The 19,343-nt window shown below is 42.5% G+C and overlaps 2 protein-coding genes and 1 long non-coding RNA gene across 13 annotated transcripts in view; 1 reads left to right on the top strand and 2 right to left on the bottom strand.

The window, feature by feature from the left end:
* slc4a8 (solute carrier family 4 member 8) overlaps positions 1-7,235 on the bottom strand; it is a 32,402-nt gene extending 25,167 nt beyond the window's left edge. For 4 of the 7 annotated variants that reach the window (XR_003746554.1, XM_028967225.1, XM_028967226.1 and 1 more), the window contains exons 1-3: positions 7,006-7,234; positions 3,512-3,593; positions 3,227-3,391 (exon numbers count right to left, since the gene is read on the bottom strand). Coding sequence is in view for 4 of the 7 variants with exons in the window: in XM_028967225.1 (XP_028823058.1) it covers positions 3,227-3,391; positions 3,512-3,593; positions 7,006-7,125 (367 nt within the window). In the remaining 3 variants the exon portion in view is untranslated. Of the gene's footprint in view, positions 1-3,226; positions 3,392-3,511; positions 3,594-7,005 lie in introns of all 7 variants that reach the window. The other 3 variants (XR_003746553.1, XR_003746552.1, XM_028967227.1) reach the window with 1 other exon arrangement.
* A 5,263-nt stretch (positions 7,236-12,498) lies between these two features.
* Positions 12,499-14,670, top strand: LOC114779046 (uncharacterized). Its single transcript, XR_003746561.1, has 3 exons — positions 12,499-12,668; positions 13,697-13,767; positions 14,321-14,670. It is a non-coding gene; the product is annotated as an uncharacterized LOC114779046 (long non-coding RNA).
* Positions 14,671-14,933: 263 nt separating this feature from the next.
* Positions 14,934-19,343, bottom strand: part of scn8ab (sodium channel, voltage gated, type VIII, alpha subunit b) — an 81,223-nt gene continuing 76,813 nt past the window's right edge. For all 5 annotated transcript variants that reach the window (XM_028967210.1, XM_028967212.1, XM_028967209.1 and 2 more), the window contains one exon: positions 14,934-18,958. In XM_028967210.1, the coding sequence (XP_028823043.1) occupies positions 17,802-18,958 (1,157 nt within the window). In that variant the 3' untranslated portion in view covers positions 14,934-17,801. The remainder of the gene's footprint in view (positions 18,959-19,343) is intronic.

Here is a 19,343-nt window from a genome sequence, read left to right as displayed (position 1 = left end):
TTGCTTCTACGTACATGTGTCTTTTATACAGATAATGAGTATAAAAGGAGCTCCAAATGTCAGTTTCTCAGGTGTCAGGTTGCTCGCCGGTGGCCACTGAAAAGAAAGGCATTTGCTAATGTGAAGGAGCTCCACTGCTACCCGAACAATGAAGACTTGTCTTTGGACTTGTCTACCCAGCTACACTGCCGGTGAGGTGCCTCCAGTTTTGGGAGAGGTTTCTGCTAGGTTGGGTGGGGTGAGGCCTTTTTTTATTTCAGTTATTTATTCTCTTTGTTTTGTTATGTTATTTTGATTTAATAACTACTCAGCTTACTTCACTTCCCACTCTATTGAGGAGTTTAATTAAGTCCAAGGTTAATTCTGTATCGATGCCAGGTGGGGGCAAGATTTTATTCACTAGATGATGATTTCTTTAAACGTCTCTTTTCAATGATTCCTGATCTGTCTACACACTCGCTAATATTAGGGGGTGACTTCTATTGCTGGCTTAATCGTCACTTGGCCCAATCTTCCTCTTGATATTGTGCTCCTTCTAGGTCAGCTAAGGTTATTTTATCTTTTAAGAAATAATTTGCTGTTTCTGATGCATGGCGCTCTTTAATCACACTTAATGTGAATACTCAATTTTTCTCAAGTTCACCATACTTCAGCACATATTGATCTTTTCTTGGTGGATAATTGATTACTCACATCTATATCAGACTGCAAATTTGATGCCATTGTGTTTTCAGACCATGCAACTACCTCAATTCATATATTTAAGGATTTTAATTACTCTAGAGCACCTTGGAGTCTTAATGCTCTGCTTTGAACTAAGAGTTTAATACATTCCTTTCACGACAGATTGACTTATTTGTTAGCTTGAATAAAACGCTGGATATATCAGCAGTTGAGGGAAACCCTGAAGGCTTATATAAGGGGGGAGATTATCTCCTACCTAGACTATGAGAAAAACTATGAGACTCTAAGCGCAAACAGACTGAGTTGTTCCAGTGTATTTCTCATTTGGATAATGAATATGCCATTAATCAATCCCCAGACCTATAAAAGGAGCATCTCTCCTTGCAAGCAGAGCATGACATTCTTATGACACATCAAGCTACAGAAATTATACTTCATTCCAGAGTTAATTATTATGAACATGGACTAGCTAGCACATGGCTAGCAAGTTATTAGCACACCAGATATGTCAGCATCCAGTCAAATAATTCAGATTTAATCAGTCTAGGGAATTTAACAAAGCCTTTAAGGCTTTTATATGTCTCTTTACTCCTCTGATCTTACATCTTCTCCTGCTGAGTTTGATCATTTCTTTGACAAATTGCATATTCCCTCCATTGACCAATCCGTTGCTGAGGATTTAGCGAAACCAATTACTATTGTAGAACTCAGATCGGCACTGATGTTTCAACAAAGCAGAAAATGTCCTGGACCTGACGGATTTCCTTGTGAGTTTTATAAAAAATTCTGGGATAAACTGGCCCCAATATTTCTAGATATTTATAATGAATCTTTTGACTCTGGATGCCTTCCTCAAACCCTTTCACAAGCCACCATCTCATTCCTTTTGAAAATGAGAAATGTGTTGGAATTTAAACTTATCGAAATTGTTGGCTTTAAGACTAGACTCTACCCTTCTGAGCATCATGTTTGGGGACCAAACAGGATTTATCCAAAATATACACTGTATCTAACCTTAGATGTCTGTTTAATACAATCTATAATGGGCCCTCATATCACTAAATGCTGAAAAGGCTTTTGATATAGTGGAATGGCCCTATCTTTTTCATACACTGGGGAGGATTGGTTTTAAAACAAACTTCATTTCATGGATTAGGATACTTTACTCCTCAGTAACAAGAACAAACAATACTTAATCTGAATATTTCCATCTCTGTCCTAGACATGGTTGACCTTAAGACCATTATTATTTATGCTTGCGGTTGAACCTGTTTCAATTGCATTTAGGTTTAACACTCAGATTACTGTAATGGACAAGAGGTGAGAGTGTCCCTTTATGCAGATGATCTCTTGTTATATATCTCTAACCTACTGGTCTCAATCCCTGCTGCTTTTACTAATCTTCAATCATTCTCTCAGATTTCTGGTTATAAATTGAATAAAAAGTGAATAAAAGTGGATTATTTCCCATTGGTACTGCTGATAAGAATTACCCTCTTCATATCTTACCCTTCAAAATTGCTCACCATAACTTTACAATTCTTGATGTTTGTGTCATCAAAATTCTACTTTTTCCTACTTATTTCAATGCATACCAATATTTCTGCCTCAGTCATTTCTTCAGATACTTGATTGTGAAATCTCTGAGGAGATTTGGGAGGAGGTTCTGCTGCGAGTGCATGGATCATCTATTTGCGCTAGACTTGGCCTCATAAGTTTAAGATTTTACACTGTTCATATTATACTAGGGTCAATCCATTGAGTGACAGATGTCAGCAGTCCTCTGCCAATATTATTCATATGTTCTGGCCTTTCCCTTCTTTACACCAACACTGGACTGAGATCTTTGATACATTGTCAGAATTCATGGGGGAGCCCAACCTGCTTGGGGCATTGTTTGGGCTCCTCAATCAATGCCTATCAATGAAATGTGCTTGCGTTTTCTACCTTAATGGCAAGAATTAATTAATTATGACAAATTTGAAATCTTCTAAACCTCCCGGCCAAATTCACTGGATACGGGATATTTTTTACTTTGTTAAACTGGAAAGGATGAGGCTTTCGCTTAGGGGTTCCCTTCTTTTCTTGATCTTGTTAAGAGTAAGAATTTTCCTTCTGTTCCTGTGTGATACAGTTCATGTCTGGGTGGAGCTCTGTGGTGGTGGTTCCCATTTCTTCATAGTTTGTATATGTTTGTTGTGGAGGTGATTGTAGGCTGTGTTTTTTTACTTTACCTTGGTTTCTTCTTTTTGTATGTGTGCTTGGCTATAAATCTATGCACTGTCAACTATAGATGTTTTTTTGAAGAAGTATCTATTTTTCCCTTCTTTTGTTTGGTTTGCTTTGCTTTTCTCTTTATTGGGATCTAGATGGGGGATTTTTGACCTCTTTTTGTAACCTATTAAGAATATTGTTATTGCTCATGTTCTAATCCCAATAAACAAATTTATAAAAAAGAACAGTTTGCCAGTGAAGTATGAGGGTGTTTAGACAGTGAGTGTGTGTGTGTGTGTTAGTGTGTGTGTGCACTCCTTCTCCTCACCATGCGTTTCTTCCTGTGACTGTGTGCTACTCTCTCCTACATGCTGAATGCTACTGGCTCTGCTTCGAGACCGCCGCCGATGGCGGGATGAAGAGTGTGCACGGTGATGACGATGGCTCTGCCTCTCAAATGGCATCTGGACCCCCATAAACAGGGTCCGGTGTCCTACAGACAGATAGACCAACAGGAGACAGGAAAGAAAAATATCACCAAATAAAATTAAAACAGAACAGAACCTTCATCTTCAGGCTTCAACAATCTGAATCTGACTAAGGACCGATTTACCTTCCAGCTCTTCTTGCTCATAGTGGATGTTGAGGACTGAACTGGTTCCGCCCTGGTCCACTACTGCCTCTTCATCTGGCCCCTGTACACACACAGAGACACACACACAATTTGATTACATTTACATTTACAGCATTTATCAGACGCCCTCATCCAGAGCGACTTACAATCAGTAGTTACAGGGACAGTCCCCCCCTGGAGCAATTTAGGGTTAAATGTCTTGCTCAGGGACACAATGGTAGTAAGTGGGATTTGAACCTGGGCCTATTGGTTCATAGGCGAGTGTGTTACACACTAGGCCACTACTACTCTCGCATTTGGGTTTGAACTGATGGACAATCTGGAGTACTATTGGAGAGAACTGACAGTACGTGTGTGTGTGTGTGTGTGTGTGTGTGTGTGTGTGTGTGTGTGTGTGTGTGTGTGTGTGTGTGTGTGCTTCATTGTTAAACAAGGATCAGTAAGTGTCCCTGAGGGGACATGGTCATTAGAGGGGTGCGTTTTTGTACTGTCGATAGAGTTCTCATCAACTGTTCTTCTAAAAACATTTCCACGTGACATTTCAGTTAAGGTAAGATCATTGGAAAATTACAACAGTTACTGATGTGTATGTGTGTTTGTTTTTACTGCATAAATTCCCCCCAAAATGTGTGTGTGTGTGTGTGTGTGTGTGTGTGTGCGTGTGAGAGAGAGACACGCTGAACTGTTTTTTCCTACTTTTTAAGAAAATGTGTGTTTGACTACAGGATTAAGATGTTTTTGTCACAGGCGTGGCTGCTCCTCTTGCCTCACTCTATAGATGTGCAGAATCTTACTGAATCAAAAGAATGAGCAAGACATGGCACACTGATGAGGGAGTCCATGTGCTGGTGGCTTGGAGTGGGAATGTTCTGTGATCAGTAGACTGGTGGTGATGAAAAAGGTGGCATGGCAACAGTATCCTGGGATTGGTGCTTTATGATTTGTATTCGTTGTATCTATGGCAACAGTGAATCCAAGCGGGAAATCATTTTACATCTTACAATCTTATTTTTTTAAATCATCACAGTCACTATCAGTGTCCCTGAGCAAGACACTTAACCCTAAGGTGCTAAAGGCAGGCTTCCGTGTAATTGCTGATTGTAAGTTGCTCTGGATAAGGGCATCTGATAAATATAAATGTTGTGTTTTCATTTTTGAAAAATTACCAATGCTGCGTGTGTGTATATACACACTCTTCAGTGGGCAACCATAAAAATGCCATCACATGGTATTTTCAATATTGTGAAACTTACAAACCATATATTCCATTCTGCACATATGCAGAAATCAATACAGATGGAGCAGCCAGCACAGATAATTTATCGACAAATTGACCATTGACTCTCCATGACCTCTATCAGCATTTACTGTGCCTTTCACTGACTATAACCAGGGGCAGTACCTTCACCACTATTTCATCTTAGGGCGACTTGACTCCATAGTAACTTATTATAACCTCATGAGATACTCATGATATGACATGGGAGGGCCACTTCTATCTTTACACCTTTAGGTTGTCCAGCATCCTATAAAATGGATATATCGTGTGTACCTTTGCAACGTGTGTGGCTGGATTGATATGCTTGCTTTATGCTTCTATAGCATTTCTTTATTATAATGAGTGGTGACCTATAAAATATTAGGCTGCTATCAAAAACATAAAGTGCCCCACAATCCCATTCTCCCTCTTCTCGCTCTAATTAACTTGTTCTACAGCATGTGCTGCTGACAGTTGTGTTGGTGACAAATACTAAGGCAGCTGAGTTTGTCACTTCCACTGTCCAAGTATCTTTCTTTCTTATAAAAACAAACAGGCACGTGCAAATATTCAGTATCATTTCAACAAGCATTGCATAACTAAATCAAAGCAACAAAACTAAAAATAATCCCAAATATATCCCATGCTTAACCTCAGTAAACATCACATGTTCACAGAAAACATGATATATGGTCGTCCGTTAAATAACAAAACATGAATGTCGAAATAAAGAGAAAGGGTGGGGGTTGGGATGGTCCAAACAGAGGACAATCAATTGTCTCTCATTGAACCATGTCACATGTTCAATCACTCTGTTAGGCCTGTTCACTGTGTGCCCATTCCCTTCATCTCTCTCTATGAGTGTGTGTGCGTATGTGTGTTTGAGAGAGAGACAGAGATAGAGAGAGAGAGAACGAGGAGTAAGACAAGGGTAAGATGATGGTAATACTGTCTAGTTACAACTGGTAGCCATTGTAGTGCTGTCTTTAATCTTTCAAAAAAAGTGTTTAACATGACACTTTGTTTATGTGTGTAGTTTATACGTGAAGTATCTGAACGCACACAACCAAATTATGAATAATCGTAGCATGACACTCCATTGGCTCAATTCCACATGGAGGCACTGTCAAGGGGTAGTGGGTGGCAGGTTGGCACAGAGACTGTATATGTCACCATGTAGAATATCGCCCTCACCACAAATCTGGTCAAGTTTATCACACAAAACAGTGCAGCTGTTTTAAATCTACTGTGAAAAGATGGACACAGTGTTGTGTGGAAGCGGCCCCATAATCAGAAGGTTACCGGTTCGAATTTCCGAGCCGCCAAGGTGCCACTTAGCAAGGCACCATCCCCACACACTGCTCCCCAGGTGCCTTTCATGGCTGCCCACTGCTCACCAAGGGTGATGGGTTAAAATCAGAAGACACATTTCGTTGTGTTTACGGTGTGCTGTGCTGCAGTGTTTCACAATGACAATCACTTCACTTTTTCACTTGTTATGAGTTCATACTGAAATCTGTCTTTGCACAATGATATGAACTTGACTAAATGTAAAACAGAAATATATTGACATTTTCCACCACTATTATCTGAATAAACAAAAATTTGACATGCTGCACAACACCAAAAGCAGGACACGGCAAACAGCCGTGGTACTGGATTTGATCCTCTTTTTGGTGTATTGTGGTGTCTTCACTGATGCAGGAAGTACAAGAGCTGGGGACACCAGACTGAAAGTGAATATTCAATTCTCTGAATACAGGAGCATGTATTTCATTTGAGTAAATCTAATATTGCTGTGGCCATAATCAAAAACGTCCTCTTGACAAACAGACATGAAACAACAAACACAGGATTGAACATTTCAAGTTTCCTTACAATGAAGGAAGTTCTGCTTCTGTAACCAATCGGAGAATACAATCTTAAATCTGATCTTATCTTCTTAACCTTTGACATAAATGCGGGGAAAACCTGAAAATGTTTAATAAATGCGAGGGTGGCATCTCTCGTAATTAGATGATTAGCGCTACATAAAAATATCGACAAATATGGAATTGTGGCAATCAGCTAAGATATCGAGATTCGTTTTTTTGCCAATTTCACCGCACCCAGTAACGGTCACGTACAGTAACGTTGCAAAATGGTGCCAGTTTCTAGGCTAGCATGTCCAGTGCGCGCTTCTCGGGTTCCTCGGAGGCTGGAGAGAGAACATTACCTGGCAGCGGAGCGCCCCGTCCGCGTCGCGCCTGGCAGCGTCCATGTTGGCCCGAGCCCGAGCGCAAGGTGCGGCTGGGATGCTGCCTGACTGCGGGCTGCGCAGCGACAACCGCAGCATCGATCCCTGGCGTCCAATCAGCAGGCGTCAAGCACCAGCAACAGAACAATGCAAGAGTGCAATCATTTGCATGTAGATGCATGAATGTCAATAAAACATATGAGCGTGTGCGTATGTGTGTGTGTGTGTGTGTGTGTGTGTGTGCCAATTTGAACTGAAATGGGCGGGAATGTAATTTTTTTTTGTCAGCAAGTATGATTTAGAAACAGCTTGTCAAAACATTCTTCATCATTCTTTACAGTTCTTCCCATCATATTTTTACAATTAAATAACCCTAATTAAAAGAGCAGTCCTGTCAATTCAGAAAAATACTGTTATTTTACAGTTCTTCCCATTGTATTCTAATGATCAAATAATCCAAATAAAAAGAGCAGTACTGTCAAATCAGTAGAAAAATACTGCAAATTTACAGTTTTTCTTTTTATTATAATGATCAAATACCTTCATTAAAATGACCAGACCAGAAGCTAAGCAGAGAAATACATTTATTTTACAGTGTTTTTTTAAAACAAATATACAATGAAAACCTGAAATATTCTGTAAAATATTGCAATTCAAATTAAGGGAAAAATATATAAAACAGTAGTTTACAGATTACAGGATGTATACAAATATCTTTATCAAAACCAAAACATTTCACATTTAGTAAACTTATTTTAAAGATTTAACCTGAATTGCCAATGCTAACAATTAAATATTAATTGTTTAAGTATTAAAGGAAAATGCCAATCTTCAGTTTACTATAAGCGAACACATATCCTTCTCTTGCAATGCCCAGTCTGATACTGTAAATCTAGTTTAGCAAAATTCCCTGGATGTGGAGGCCACTATGGAATCAGATTTGTGCAAAGATTTTGAAACATTTTCCTAATACCAAATGAAAATATGACATTGAAATGTAAAATAAGAGGTTGGAAATTTGACAACATACCTTTTTGCTTACATCTGATACAACAATACCTAAACCACTAAATACAATGCAAAAGTTCGTAGAATTAGGCAATACAATACTACAGTACAATACCACACTGAAAAACTACAGTTTTTAAACTGGTGGTCACCAGAAGTGATGTAGTCGTTGGGAGGGCAATTTTCTCCTGCAACATTATTCAAAGTTTAATTAATATCTTCTTACCACCTAAATTTAATACACATCTGGGACAGAGGTGTTGCTTGTACCTGCTTTCAATCAGGCAGGAGTCCACTGGATCCATGGCTCATTGAGGAGGTGTGGGGTGAGGGAAAGAAACCAAAACATTAAACTTTGTAATTACACATACTATATTGATCACACAATCAAATAACAATCAAAAGCATTTAGTCATTACCAGGTTCTAAAAATTTAAATCTAACCTCAAGACTACAAAAATACTTTGTGGAAAATGACAAAAACAAAGCCAAAAGACAAATAAATGTATTTGATGTTTTATTTATGTAAGATGATTTTCAGTTTTAACTTATTTCGGCAGTTTCACAGCAAGTACAGAAAGCACAGAGGAGTGTCAACCCCCAGACAACATCCTTTTACCTCACAACAATCACAAAGGTTTATTGTGAAGTCCTCGAGGGCCTGACTTACAACTAGGACTATGGTATAAGTAGAAGTAGAACAGTATAAATTCCGCCCTATTGCAGGAATTTCTGCTCCTCACCCGTGAAAACGACGCAATCAATTTGAATCAAATGTGTAAAACCACGCCTACTGGCACCACTAGGCATTTGTTTTGGAAAATAGCTGAGACCACAGAGTGCACAGAACAGCAGCAAATGTATATAAGTAGGATGAGTACAAGTATGTGTCCTTTATTTGAGAGGAATCCAACCTGGTTTTTGTGCTGCTAAATCATCAATCATGTCGTGGGCATCCTACACGTGCCAGTGGATTGGTTTCTGGACAGCTCGGGCTCAGACAGAGCTCTAGAGCATGGCCAACTTGACTGCGTGGTGGCCCCGGACCCTCGGCCTGTCTCCCCGGCGTGGTCCCATGTAGCGGCCCCGGACCCTCGGCCTGGCTCCCTGGCGTGGTCCCGCGTGGTGGCCCCGGACCCTCGGCCTGTCTCCCCGGCGTGGTCCCATGTAGCGGCCCCGGACCCTCGGCCTGGCTCCCTGGCGTGGTCCCGCGTTGCGGACCCGGACCCTTGGCCTGGCTCCCCGGCGTGGTCCCACGTAGCGGCCCCGGACCCTCGGCCTGGCTCCCCGGCGTGGTCAGGTGTGGCGGCCCCGGACCCCCGGGCTGGCTCCCCGGCGTGGTCAGGCGTGGCGGCCCCGGACCCTCGGCCTGGCTCCCCGGAGTGGTCCCGCGTGGCGGCCCCGGACCCTCGGCCTGGCTCCCCGGCGTGGTAGAGTGGTAGTGGCCTAGTGGGTAACACACTCGCCTATGAACCAGAGGACCCAGGTTGGAATCCCACTTCCTACCATTGTGTCCCTGAGCAAGACACTTAACCCTAAGTTGCTCCAGGGGGACAGACCCTGTCAATACTGATTTTAAGTCGGATAAGGGCGTCTGATAAATGCTGTAAATGTAAATGTAAATGTCCCGCATGGCGGCCCCGGACCCTCGGCCTGGCTCCCCGGCGTGGTCTCGCATGGCTGCCCCGGAACCTCGGACATGCACAGACATGTTCATAATCCATAGTTCATAATCTAATATCAACTAAACAATGACAAATCTTTTGCTCCCTCCTGCAGTTATGGCTGAATGGGTTACTGACCTAATCTCAAGAGCTTGTTATCTGAAGAGCTTGTGGTGGAGGTGATAAAACACCTGCTGACCTGATATATGTGGAAGCAATGACCTAGCAAAAGTTCTGACTTCATTGCTGAGGAACCAATACTGAGTCTATACAGAAATTCAAAATCGGTAGCAGATAAACGTTGATGAACACAAAACATTCCCAGGGCCATTACCTGTGTACAAAACATGCTAGCATGTGTAATTCCACAGACATTCTTAGTAACTACATGCCACAGACAACAATACAAGGTGTTGTTGGCAGCTTGGTGATGTCAATATCTCCTGCAGTGTCAGTGTCCTCAACAGTGACACACATCTTCTCCTGCTGCTCTTCAAAATGATCGATTAACATCAGCACAGCTGCACAGTTTAAATCACCTCTGTCAAGAGTCCTGCCCTGCTGGAGGGTTCAGTAGGAACAAATTGAAAGTATTTCAGTATTCGCTTCAATATGTTTGCTGCAGACTCATCAAACGTGTCATCCATCAGAGCACCTATAAATTCACCAGAATAAAGCTTCATTCCAGATTCCTAGAAGAGGAAAGGCCACTCCTTCACAATGTCTTCCGTCTGCTTCTCTGCTGACAGCACATCTGTAGGGGAAATGTCCCCAACATCAATCGTTCATTTTTCTTTGAAACTTTGTCCTTATTTTTGTACATATGCAGAAGCTCTTCTTTTTTGTCCTTCAGCATTTGTATCGTCTCACCTACAGGAAGCGCTGGATCAGGGTTGATCCAGGGTTGACACAATCATATGCATCAATGCACTGCTTCTTTTTGCACTGCCAGAACTGCCACTTTCTGCAAGTTGTTTATGGTCGGAGGAAGTTGTAGCCTTATATGATTCAATTCGACACATAAGTTGTTTCAAAACAGAGTCACAGCCAGTGCCAACAACCTGGCCTTCTATTTCATGTCTAAATGATCTTGGATAGCGAATTACCATCTTCCTTGATATTTCAATGACATGTCTCTTTCCTGGCTTTTTACCAGGATTTCAGCCACCACAATCCTGATGTTCTCCCTTCTGTCTGAAGTTCCCCCATGTTCCCCCTGGTGTGCGCTGATTTCAAATCATGACATCACACGCTACTGTAACTTTAGACAAAATATTCCTAATATGTACAAAATATTCCTAATATGTACATAAATTCAAATGAAAGAAATAACTTTTGGCACACAAACCCCACGCACCTCTCACAACTCACGCCATGTGTCCAAGAGACCTGAACCGGGTCTCAAAAACAAAATAAAAGTCTTTAGAAAATAAGAAAATAAAAGACACAAGAAATAAGAAATATACTTATAAATCTAGTGTAACCATTTAACTCCGGCACAATAGCATAGTATATTGCATAGTATAGACTCCCAACCCAACTTTGTGAATAGATTAACGGCGATATTTTTTTTAGCGCCGATAAAAGTCTCGCGTTAACGCAGCGCGTTTTTAATCGCCCGATAAGAGTCTCACGTTAACGCAGCATGTTAACGCCGATAACGGCCCACCACTAATATATATACACACACACACACACACACACACACCAATATATTGTATGTATATACAGATATTTTGAATACTCACATCCATTCTCAGAATATTTATTGTATAGTGAACTTCTTATATTACATAGTTGGCATATTCTTTATGGTATTTATGTTTTGCTGCTGTCAACTTGCTGCTGCTACTTATCTTATCTGACGTCTGGTCACCCTACCTAAAAATTAGGGGGAACATTTTTGCCAGGTACCCAGGATATAACCGACCCTCCACGAATACTACATCAGCAACATGTAATTATGTACCTCAGTGATTTTCAGACATCTGCCAAACTTGTCCCCCCCCTGGAGACACTCAGGGTTAAGTGTCTTGCTCAGGGACACAATAGTAGTACGTCGGATTTTAACCTGGGTCTTCTGGTTAACGGGCAAATGTGTTACCCACTAGGCTACTACCAGCCCTAATCATAAAAATTATGATCGGAATTACAGGGGCAGTGGTGGCCTAGCGGTTAAGGAAGTGACCCTGTAATCAGAAGGTTGCCGGTTTGAATCCCGATTTGCCAAGGTGCAACTGAGGCGCCACTGAGCAAAGCACCGTCCCCACACACTGCTCCCCGGGCACCTAGGGTGATGGTTAAACGCAGAGGACACATATCACTGTGTGCACCATGTGCTCTGCTGCTGTGTATCACAATGACAATCACTTCACTTATTTTTTTTCACTTATTTTGGTAATAAAGGGCAGCCCTGGCGGAGGCCAACCCTCACCGGAAATGGGTCTGTCTTATTACTGGCGATGCAGACCAAGCTCTGACACAGTTTGTACAGCATTTAGAGTACATATGTGGACTGGCTGAGCGCACTCTCATGAACCCTCCAGGATCCTGCTGAGAGTAACAGTGACTTCAGACACAGCAGTAATCTTTCTCACGCGGTTCTCTGTAGAGGTGAGTAAATAAACTTTGACTCTGTCTTGGGTAGCTTGTTTTTAAGAAGTGCTTGTGTTTTTGTTGACGTGACTAGGCGAGATAAGTTAATGTATTAGCTTTCGCTATCGTTATTGTTGTCAATCGGCGTCAGTTTCACCCGAACTAGGTACACGCCCACTCTTGCGTAGTTGTGAAACGGGTTATAGTCAACTCCACTACGTGTGGATCGCACCTGTAGCCACTTACAATTTGACCTGTTCTTCTGGTACCACTCTCGCGCTACCGCGTCAGCCCTTGTGTGAAGACCCACTTGGGGAAAGACCTACGACTCGTCCTGCGCGACTCAACTGAGCAGTAAAATAAAAAAAAAAACAGGTAAATTCACTTATGTTCTTCTCTAACTTCTTTTTGCTAATCATGTCCTTCCAGAACATTCCTCTCATTCGCTCCAGGCGCCCTCCTCGATTCAATATACACAGAACACGCAACACACATAACCTGCACACACTCTCCCAGGCCTCGTCTTGCCACCCTGAGTACTTGTTCGGACTGTGGAACTGTCAGTCGGCAGTCAACAAAGCCGACTTCATTCCTGCTTTTGCTACAGAACGAAACCTCCAAGTACTCGCACTGACTGAGACCTGGATCCGCCCCCATGACTCCGCTACACCTGCAGCCCTTTCCACAGACTTCTACTTCTCTCATACCCCCCGCCCCACTGGCAGGGGAGGGGGCACAGGCTTGCTCATTTCCAAGGACTGGAAATTCACTCCCGTTTCTGCTATTCAAACAACCAGTTTTGAGTTCCATGCCGTAACTATTACACACCCAGTAAAAAGGTCCAACTTTGTAGAGGAACTAGACACAACTCTCTCCACCATTATAGATGAGGAACTGCCCCTTGTGCTACTAGGAGATTTCAACCTCGATCTCCTCAACAAACAACTGACTTCCAACACTTCATCTCTGCTTCCAACTTCACACTTCTCTGCACGCCCGCAACGCAAAGACCCTCAAATAGACCTTACCAAGGATGCTGAGGAGTGTGGTCCCTCTCTATAATTAGAACACACCCTTCTAGTCCTCTTCTGCCACAACCCCAGTCTGCCAGTTCAGAGGCACTGTATCCGATGTCCACGCAATGTTGCAGAGATATTTCAGCCAAAACAGACCCACACTATCTAGAGCCTTGAGAAACCCAGGTGGATCTCATCAGGTGGATCCCCCAAACACAGTAATTATCTATGTCTGGCACCACTGAGCCGCTCTGCCCGCCCCAGTTTGTGTGTCTGATTGATGAAATGGTGTCATGTGATTATTCCTGCTATGTTTGAATGGTGAAACGAGCTAGATGTACTAGCAGGTCTGTGTGGCAAAAGTACAACATATCAATGGTGTCACAGGACTGTGGTGTGATGCGACGAAAGAGCGAATGTCGGAGGAGACGTGGAACCAAGATTACGCAAAGTGGTGGGTGAGTCTCCGTTTACTCTGCGAGATCGCGTTCAACATACACTGCAACCCCCACAGAGGTTCACGCTTGTATATGCCGCCATGCAACCAAAGTCACGTGACAAATACTTAAAAAAAGTAACAAGTCATAAATGTTACTTGTTACTACCCACCTCTGCTAAGGAGTGATTTCTGTCTGGCTACTCTATTGTACAGGCCTGATTAGTGAATTGCTGCAGAGATGGTTGTCCTTCCACAGAGGACCTCTGACAGAGCAACCATCACCTCCCTCACTAAGGCCTTTGTCCCCCTATTGCTCAGCTTAGGTGGCCAGCCAGCTCTAGGAAGAGTCCTGGAGGTTTAAAACCTTTTCCACTTACAGGTGATGGAGGCCACTCTGCTCATTGGGAGCTTCCAAGCAGCAGAATATTTTCTGTAACCTTCCCCATATTTGTGGCTTGAGACAAATCCTTCATGCTTGGTTTGTGCTCTGACATGAATTTTCAACTGTGGGACCTTATATAGACGGGTGTGTGCCTTTTCAAATCATGTCCAATCAACTGATTTTTCCACAGGTTGGCTCCAATTAAGATGCAGAAATATCTCAAGGATGATCAGGGGAAACAGGATACACCAGACCCTTAATTTTTATCTTCATGGCAAAGGCTGTGATTATTTTTTTTGTGCCAAAAGCTCAAGTCAACTTTTTTCACATTGTCATTATGTGTAATGTGTATTATTCTATTAATCCATTTTGGAATAAGGCTGTAACATACATGCAATGTGAATACTTAACGGACGCACTGTATAGCTTAATGTATAGATATATACTAAATTCATGTACAAGACTGTTCTTTTGGTACAGAAAAATTGTAACACATGGTTGCATACATTTGTTCTGTGCCTGTAACTGTAGTCAAATATAATGAGCATTCACACATTCTTTATGATACTTTTGTGAAATTTAACTCAGCATTCTTATAAAGTATATTTATTTCTTCGCTGTGGTGAAACTGGCTGTTCATACAGATGACCATGGGTCTTCACCAGTATCTCTTCAGTAACCAATTCTGTTATTACTTTTTCACTGAAATCTCATATATACTGCTAATTTAATTAAATAAAGATTGAATCAATCTTACACACACATGCACACAAACACACACAGCATGAAGCCACACAGCAGAGTGTAGTTTAACTGGAAGGCTGCTTTATTTTGGAAAAAAATTCTCGTGCTCAAATGAATACAGTCGTTCCAAGACTCTCTCTGCACCTCTCTCCAGTACAGCAGCAAAAGACAAGAACCAGAGAAAAAAGCTTGTATCTTTTAATCCTTATCAGCAAATAAAGAAAACAGCGTCTCAGTCATGCTACAGAGAATGGGTACATGAGGAGATGAATGCAGAAATCTTAGTAGAAAAATAATCAGTGAAATTGCTGGAGAGGGCGCTGCTGGCGCACAGCAGCTATCTCAGCACTGCTCAGTCAGATCATCTCACGCAGACTACACACCAGCGCTCATTCTTTGCATTCCTGTGCTCATAAAGACAGGCTCCCATTGGCATGGAGGTTTGGGATTTTACATTTTTACTATTTTGTCAACAAACAAAATAGGCAGCAAAAAGGCACGTGCCAATAAGAGAATTTGCACCTGAAACAAACAAGCAAAGGCCATGAACGTATTAAAAATAAAATATAAAAAAGACTGCGTGAATTGGAGTGGGGGTGGGGGCTGGTGTTCATTCACTTAGACACAACTCCATACTTTTCCAATACACCTTGCTTTTTTTGTAACACAACCATGGTGTGTGTTAATGGTGGTACAGGGTGCAAAAGCTCAATATTTACTGAGCTATGTTGCACACACACACACACACACACAACAGTTATATAATAAGCATGGTTGACCAACAAGCCTGTGTAGTGAGACAGTAGATAAAAGAAAAGACATTAGCCAGACATAGTAGTAGAAGTGTGTGTGTGTGTGTGTGTGTGTGTGTGTGTGTGTGTGTGTGTGTGTCCACTTCCATGTTCAGGAATTACCCAACAAGAACGCAAGGATCCACAATAATGGCTGAATATGGGAACAAAAACACAATGAAATGTACACATGAGAGAGAGCGTGTGTGTGTCTGTGTTTACATGGCATAGCTCTATATATGCATTGATTGATATAGTTTTTGCTTTAAAGTATAATTCTTCTTCCAATTTTTTAAGTGAAAAAAATCTACCCCATTCTAAACAAATAAGCCATGATCTCCCCCATGGGAAATAATAGCAGCTGCATTATACATGGATATGATAGTCCACTGGATTAGATTAATAGCAGTATTTTGTACTACTTCTGTATTTACAAAATTCTATGCATGCTGCTAAAATAAAATTATATATTACATTATTTATAGTCTCTTAAAAATTCATCCTTAACATTTAGCATTTTTGTGCCATTTACAACAAGCCTGCACTGTACATGTTTTCCCGTGAATGTGTGTTTTCTGGCTGTGATGAGATGCTGATATCTGCTGTGACACTGACAGTCATTCTGAAGTTAATTTGGTTCAGGTTCACACCCGCACCCACTCAGGCAGCAACTGGACCTCAGGGGGGGAGGGGAGGTGGTGGGGAAAGTGACCTTATTACAGCATGTTGGTTTACCATTGGACAGGAGTTCAGGGCTAAGGAGGAGATTCTTTGTCCTCAGTGTCAAGAGGCAATACATACACACTCTCTTTCTCTCTCTCTCTCTCTCTCTCTCTCTCTCACACACACACACACATGCTGCATTAGCAGATTTATCAGAATCTCTCCTAACAGTCCACCCATGTCCAGCATTACACCTCAATCCCTGAAGATCAGTTTGCTACAACTCAAACTCCATTATATACTCATACACACACAAACCCCACCCCATGGCCAGTGGTCCTAAAGGCAGACTCTGGGTGCTAGGCTATGTTAGCAATATTGCTGCATACAAAGAAACTAGAAGCATTAAAATTTGCCCTTTTTTCACACATTCATTTCACTTCCCTCCATTCACACCCTACTGAGCAGCATTACATTTCTCTCTCTGTCATCTCAACATTCTGATCAGTTAAAGATGCCTGCTCTGTGGCCACCCCAACATCATGATGGTACCTCCACTAAAGTCATGCTGTTTTTCCCTGCCTGTGCTCACACTCCAGTTGGATTTCGGCAGTGGACATTCAGCTTGTTTTCCAGCCACAGGTATGGTCTGAGAGTTACTGTCTCGTCGACTATGATTACTCATGCAGATTTCTGATCATAGCATGCCATCATGCATCATTATGCACTGAACAAGCATATTCATTGATAATGGGTCTGGAGGTGTGTGTCCATGTGTGCCATACATGTGTATGTCTGTGTGTGTGAGAGAGAGAAAGATTTGGGGACCCTGGCAGGCTGCACCAGCCCGGAGAAAAAAGCTCTGACACCTTGACAAAAAAGACATGTGGGAGTAGTTTCTGGCATTGACATCATTGTGACATAATGAGCAGCATGATGAATGGTCATTCATTTTTTTTTGCTTTTCAAAACATATGTAAATATCATAGAATAGCCAGCACAGATACTGAGAGGGAAAGAAAGAAAAAGAGGGTGGAGTGGCACCCTCCTCTGGTTCCTGTTTGAGTTCTGAGTAAGATGGTGGTGTGCCGGCTGTGTGCCCGATGCTCCTGGTGCATCTCCATGGACACCTTCCACCTGCCACCTACTAATATACCCCCCAGTCACTCCACAGAACCTTCTGCTCCTCCGCAGTCATTTCAGGTCGAAAGTCTCAATGCATCAATGTGGGACAGGAAGCAGTAATGTTTGGTATAAGAGTCTTCAAGCATTAAAGGAACCCATCCCATCCCTCCTCTGTACCTGTACACAGCAGCGTCTGTAAACAATTTTTTTATTTTTAAATACCTTTTTTTCATTATATGCAAATGAAAACAACCTGTACATATTCAGGGATTCCTCTGTCTTGCTTGAAGTGTTATTATATTCTTATTATTATTTGTATGAGTGTTACTGATTTAAAACCGTGGTAGCTCAACACTTGGATTCCCTGACGTCTTTTTGGTTTCGGCCTTTCTCCTTGCGACTTTTGCCCTCATTGTTTTTGTCCTGCTTCTCTTTTTCTGGCTTTGTGACACTGTCGTATGATGGCAGTGAGGCTGTAGAGGGTGTGCCTTCCTTCTTCTCCTGATTGGTCCCTCCATTCTCTAGCTTGTTGTTGGCAGGCCTGCGCTTGCAGATGAAGCCCTTGCGTGCGAGGTGGCCGCGGTATGCCCGCTGAATCACCACAGCCGACACCTCTTCCTGTTTACGCCTCAGTGTGGTGGTGATAGGTTCATAGGAAACCTTGGAAGGGTTTGCCGCCACAAACCGCTCTTCCATCTGCTGCCGCATCATATCCAGGTCACCACTGTCACCCAGGACTCGCTTAGTGAAGGCAAACAGGATGTCCAAACAATGGATACGGTCTCCACTGACCATAGGTAAGTCCATTGCAATGAGCTCTATAATGTTGGGTTTGGGGACACGCAGTGGAGCCTCCAGCGTGTCCGCAAAATCAGGCAGCTTGGCGAAGGTGATGAACTGTGAGGCATCAGGGTCAAACTTCTCCCAAATCTCATAGAAGGACTCAAAGTCATCCTCACAGAGCGGGTCAGCGCTCTCCTCTGTGGCCACACTGAAGTTCTCCAGAATAATGGCAATGTACATGTTGACCACAATGAGAAACGACACAATGATGTACATGACAAAGAAGAAGATTCCCACTGAGGGGTTCCCGCAGTTGCCCTTCACGGTGGTGCCTGGGTTCTCCTTCTCAGGGTCACAGTCCGGAGGGTAGTTGAGGATGGGGGCGAGCAGGCCATCCCAGCCTGCTGAGGTGGTGATCATGAACAGGATGATCATGGAGTTGCCGAATGTCTCAAAATTGTACAAGTCATCGATGCCGAGCTCACGCTTGACATAGGCAAAGTTTGACATTCCAAAAATAGAGAAGATGAACATAACCAGAAAGAGCAGTAGACCTATGTTAAAGAGTGCAGGAAGTGACATCATCAAAGCAAAGAGCAGAGTCCGAATGCCCTTGGCACCTTTAATGAGGCGGAGGATTCGTCCAATACGAGCCAGACGGATCACCCTGAAGAGAGTGGGTGATACAAAGTATTTCTCAATCAGATCAGCCAGGAACATTCCTGCAGTGACAAGAAAAAGGACAAGAAAAGGGGAAGGAATTAGCCATATAATAAAATACCAAGCATTTAATGACTCAATGCCATTCATCATTGCAGGTCTTTACACTCTACGGCTCAGCCAGAAAACTGAGAGAACATTTATGAAGAGAACCGTAACTCCTCAAAATATCAGAAATCAGCCCCGTACACACCTATCATAACATAACAGAAAGTGAGCAGTGGGCAGCCATGAAAGGCCCCCAGGGAGCCGTGTGCGGGGACGGTAACCTGTTCAAGGAGACCTCAGTGGCACCATGGTGGTTCAGGATTTGAACCGGCAACCTTTTGGTTACAAGTCCGCTTCCTTACCCGCTAGGCCATTACTTTGTCAAAATATGTAAGGGTC

Source organism: Denticeps clupeoides, unplaced genomic scaffold (assembly GCF_900700375.1).
Source record: "Denticeps clupeoides unplaced genomic scaffold, fDenClu1.1, whole genome shotgun sequence".
Taxonomy (NCBI): domain Eukaryota; kingdom Metazoa; phylum Chordata; class Actinopteri; order Clupeiformes; family Denticipitidae; genus Denticeps; species Denticeps clupeoides.
Note: the sequence above shows the minus strand (reverse complement) of the source record. Positions and strands in the feature narration are given on the sequence as shown.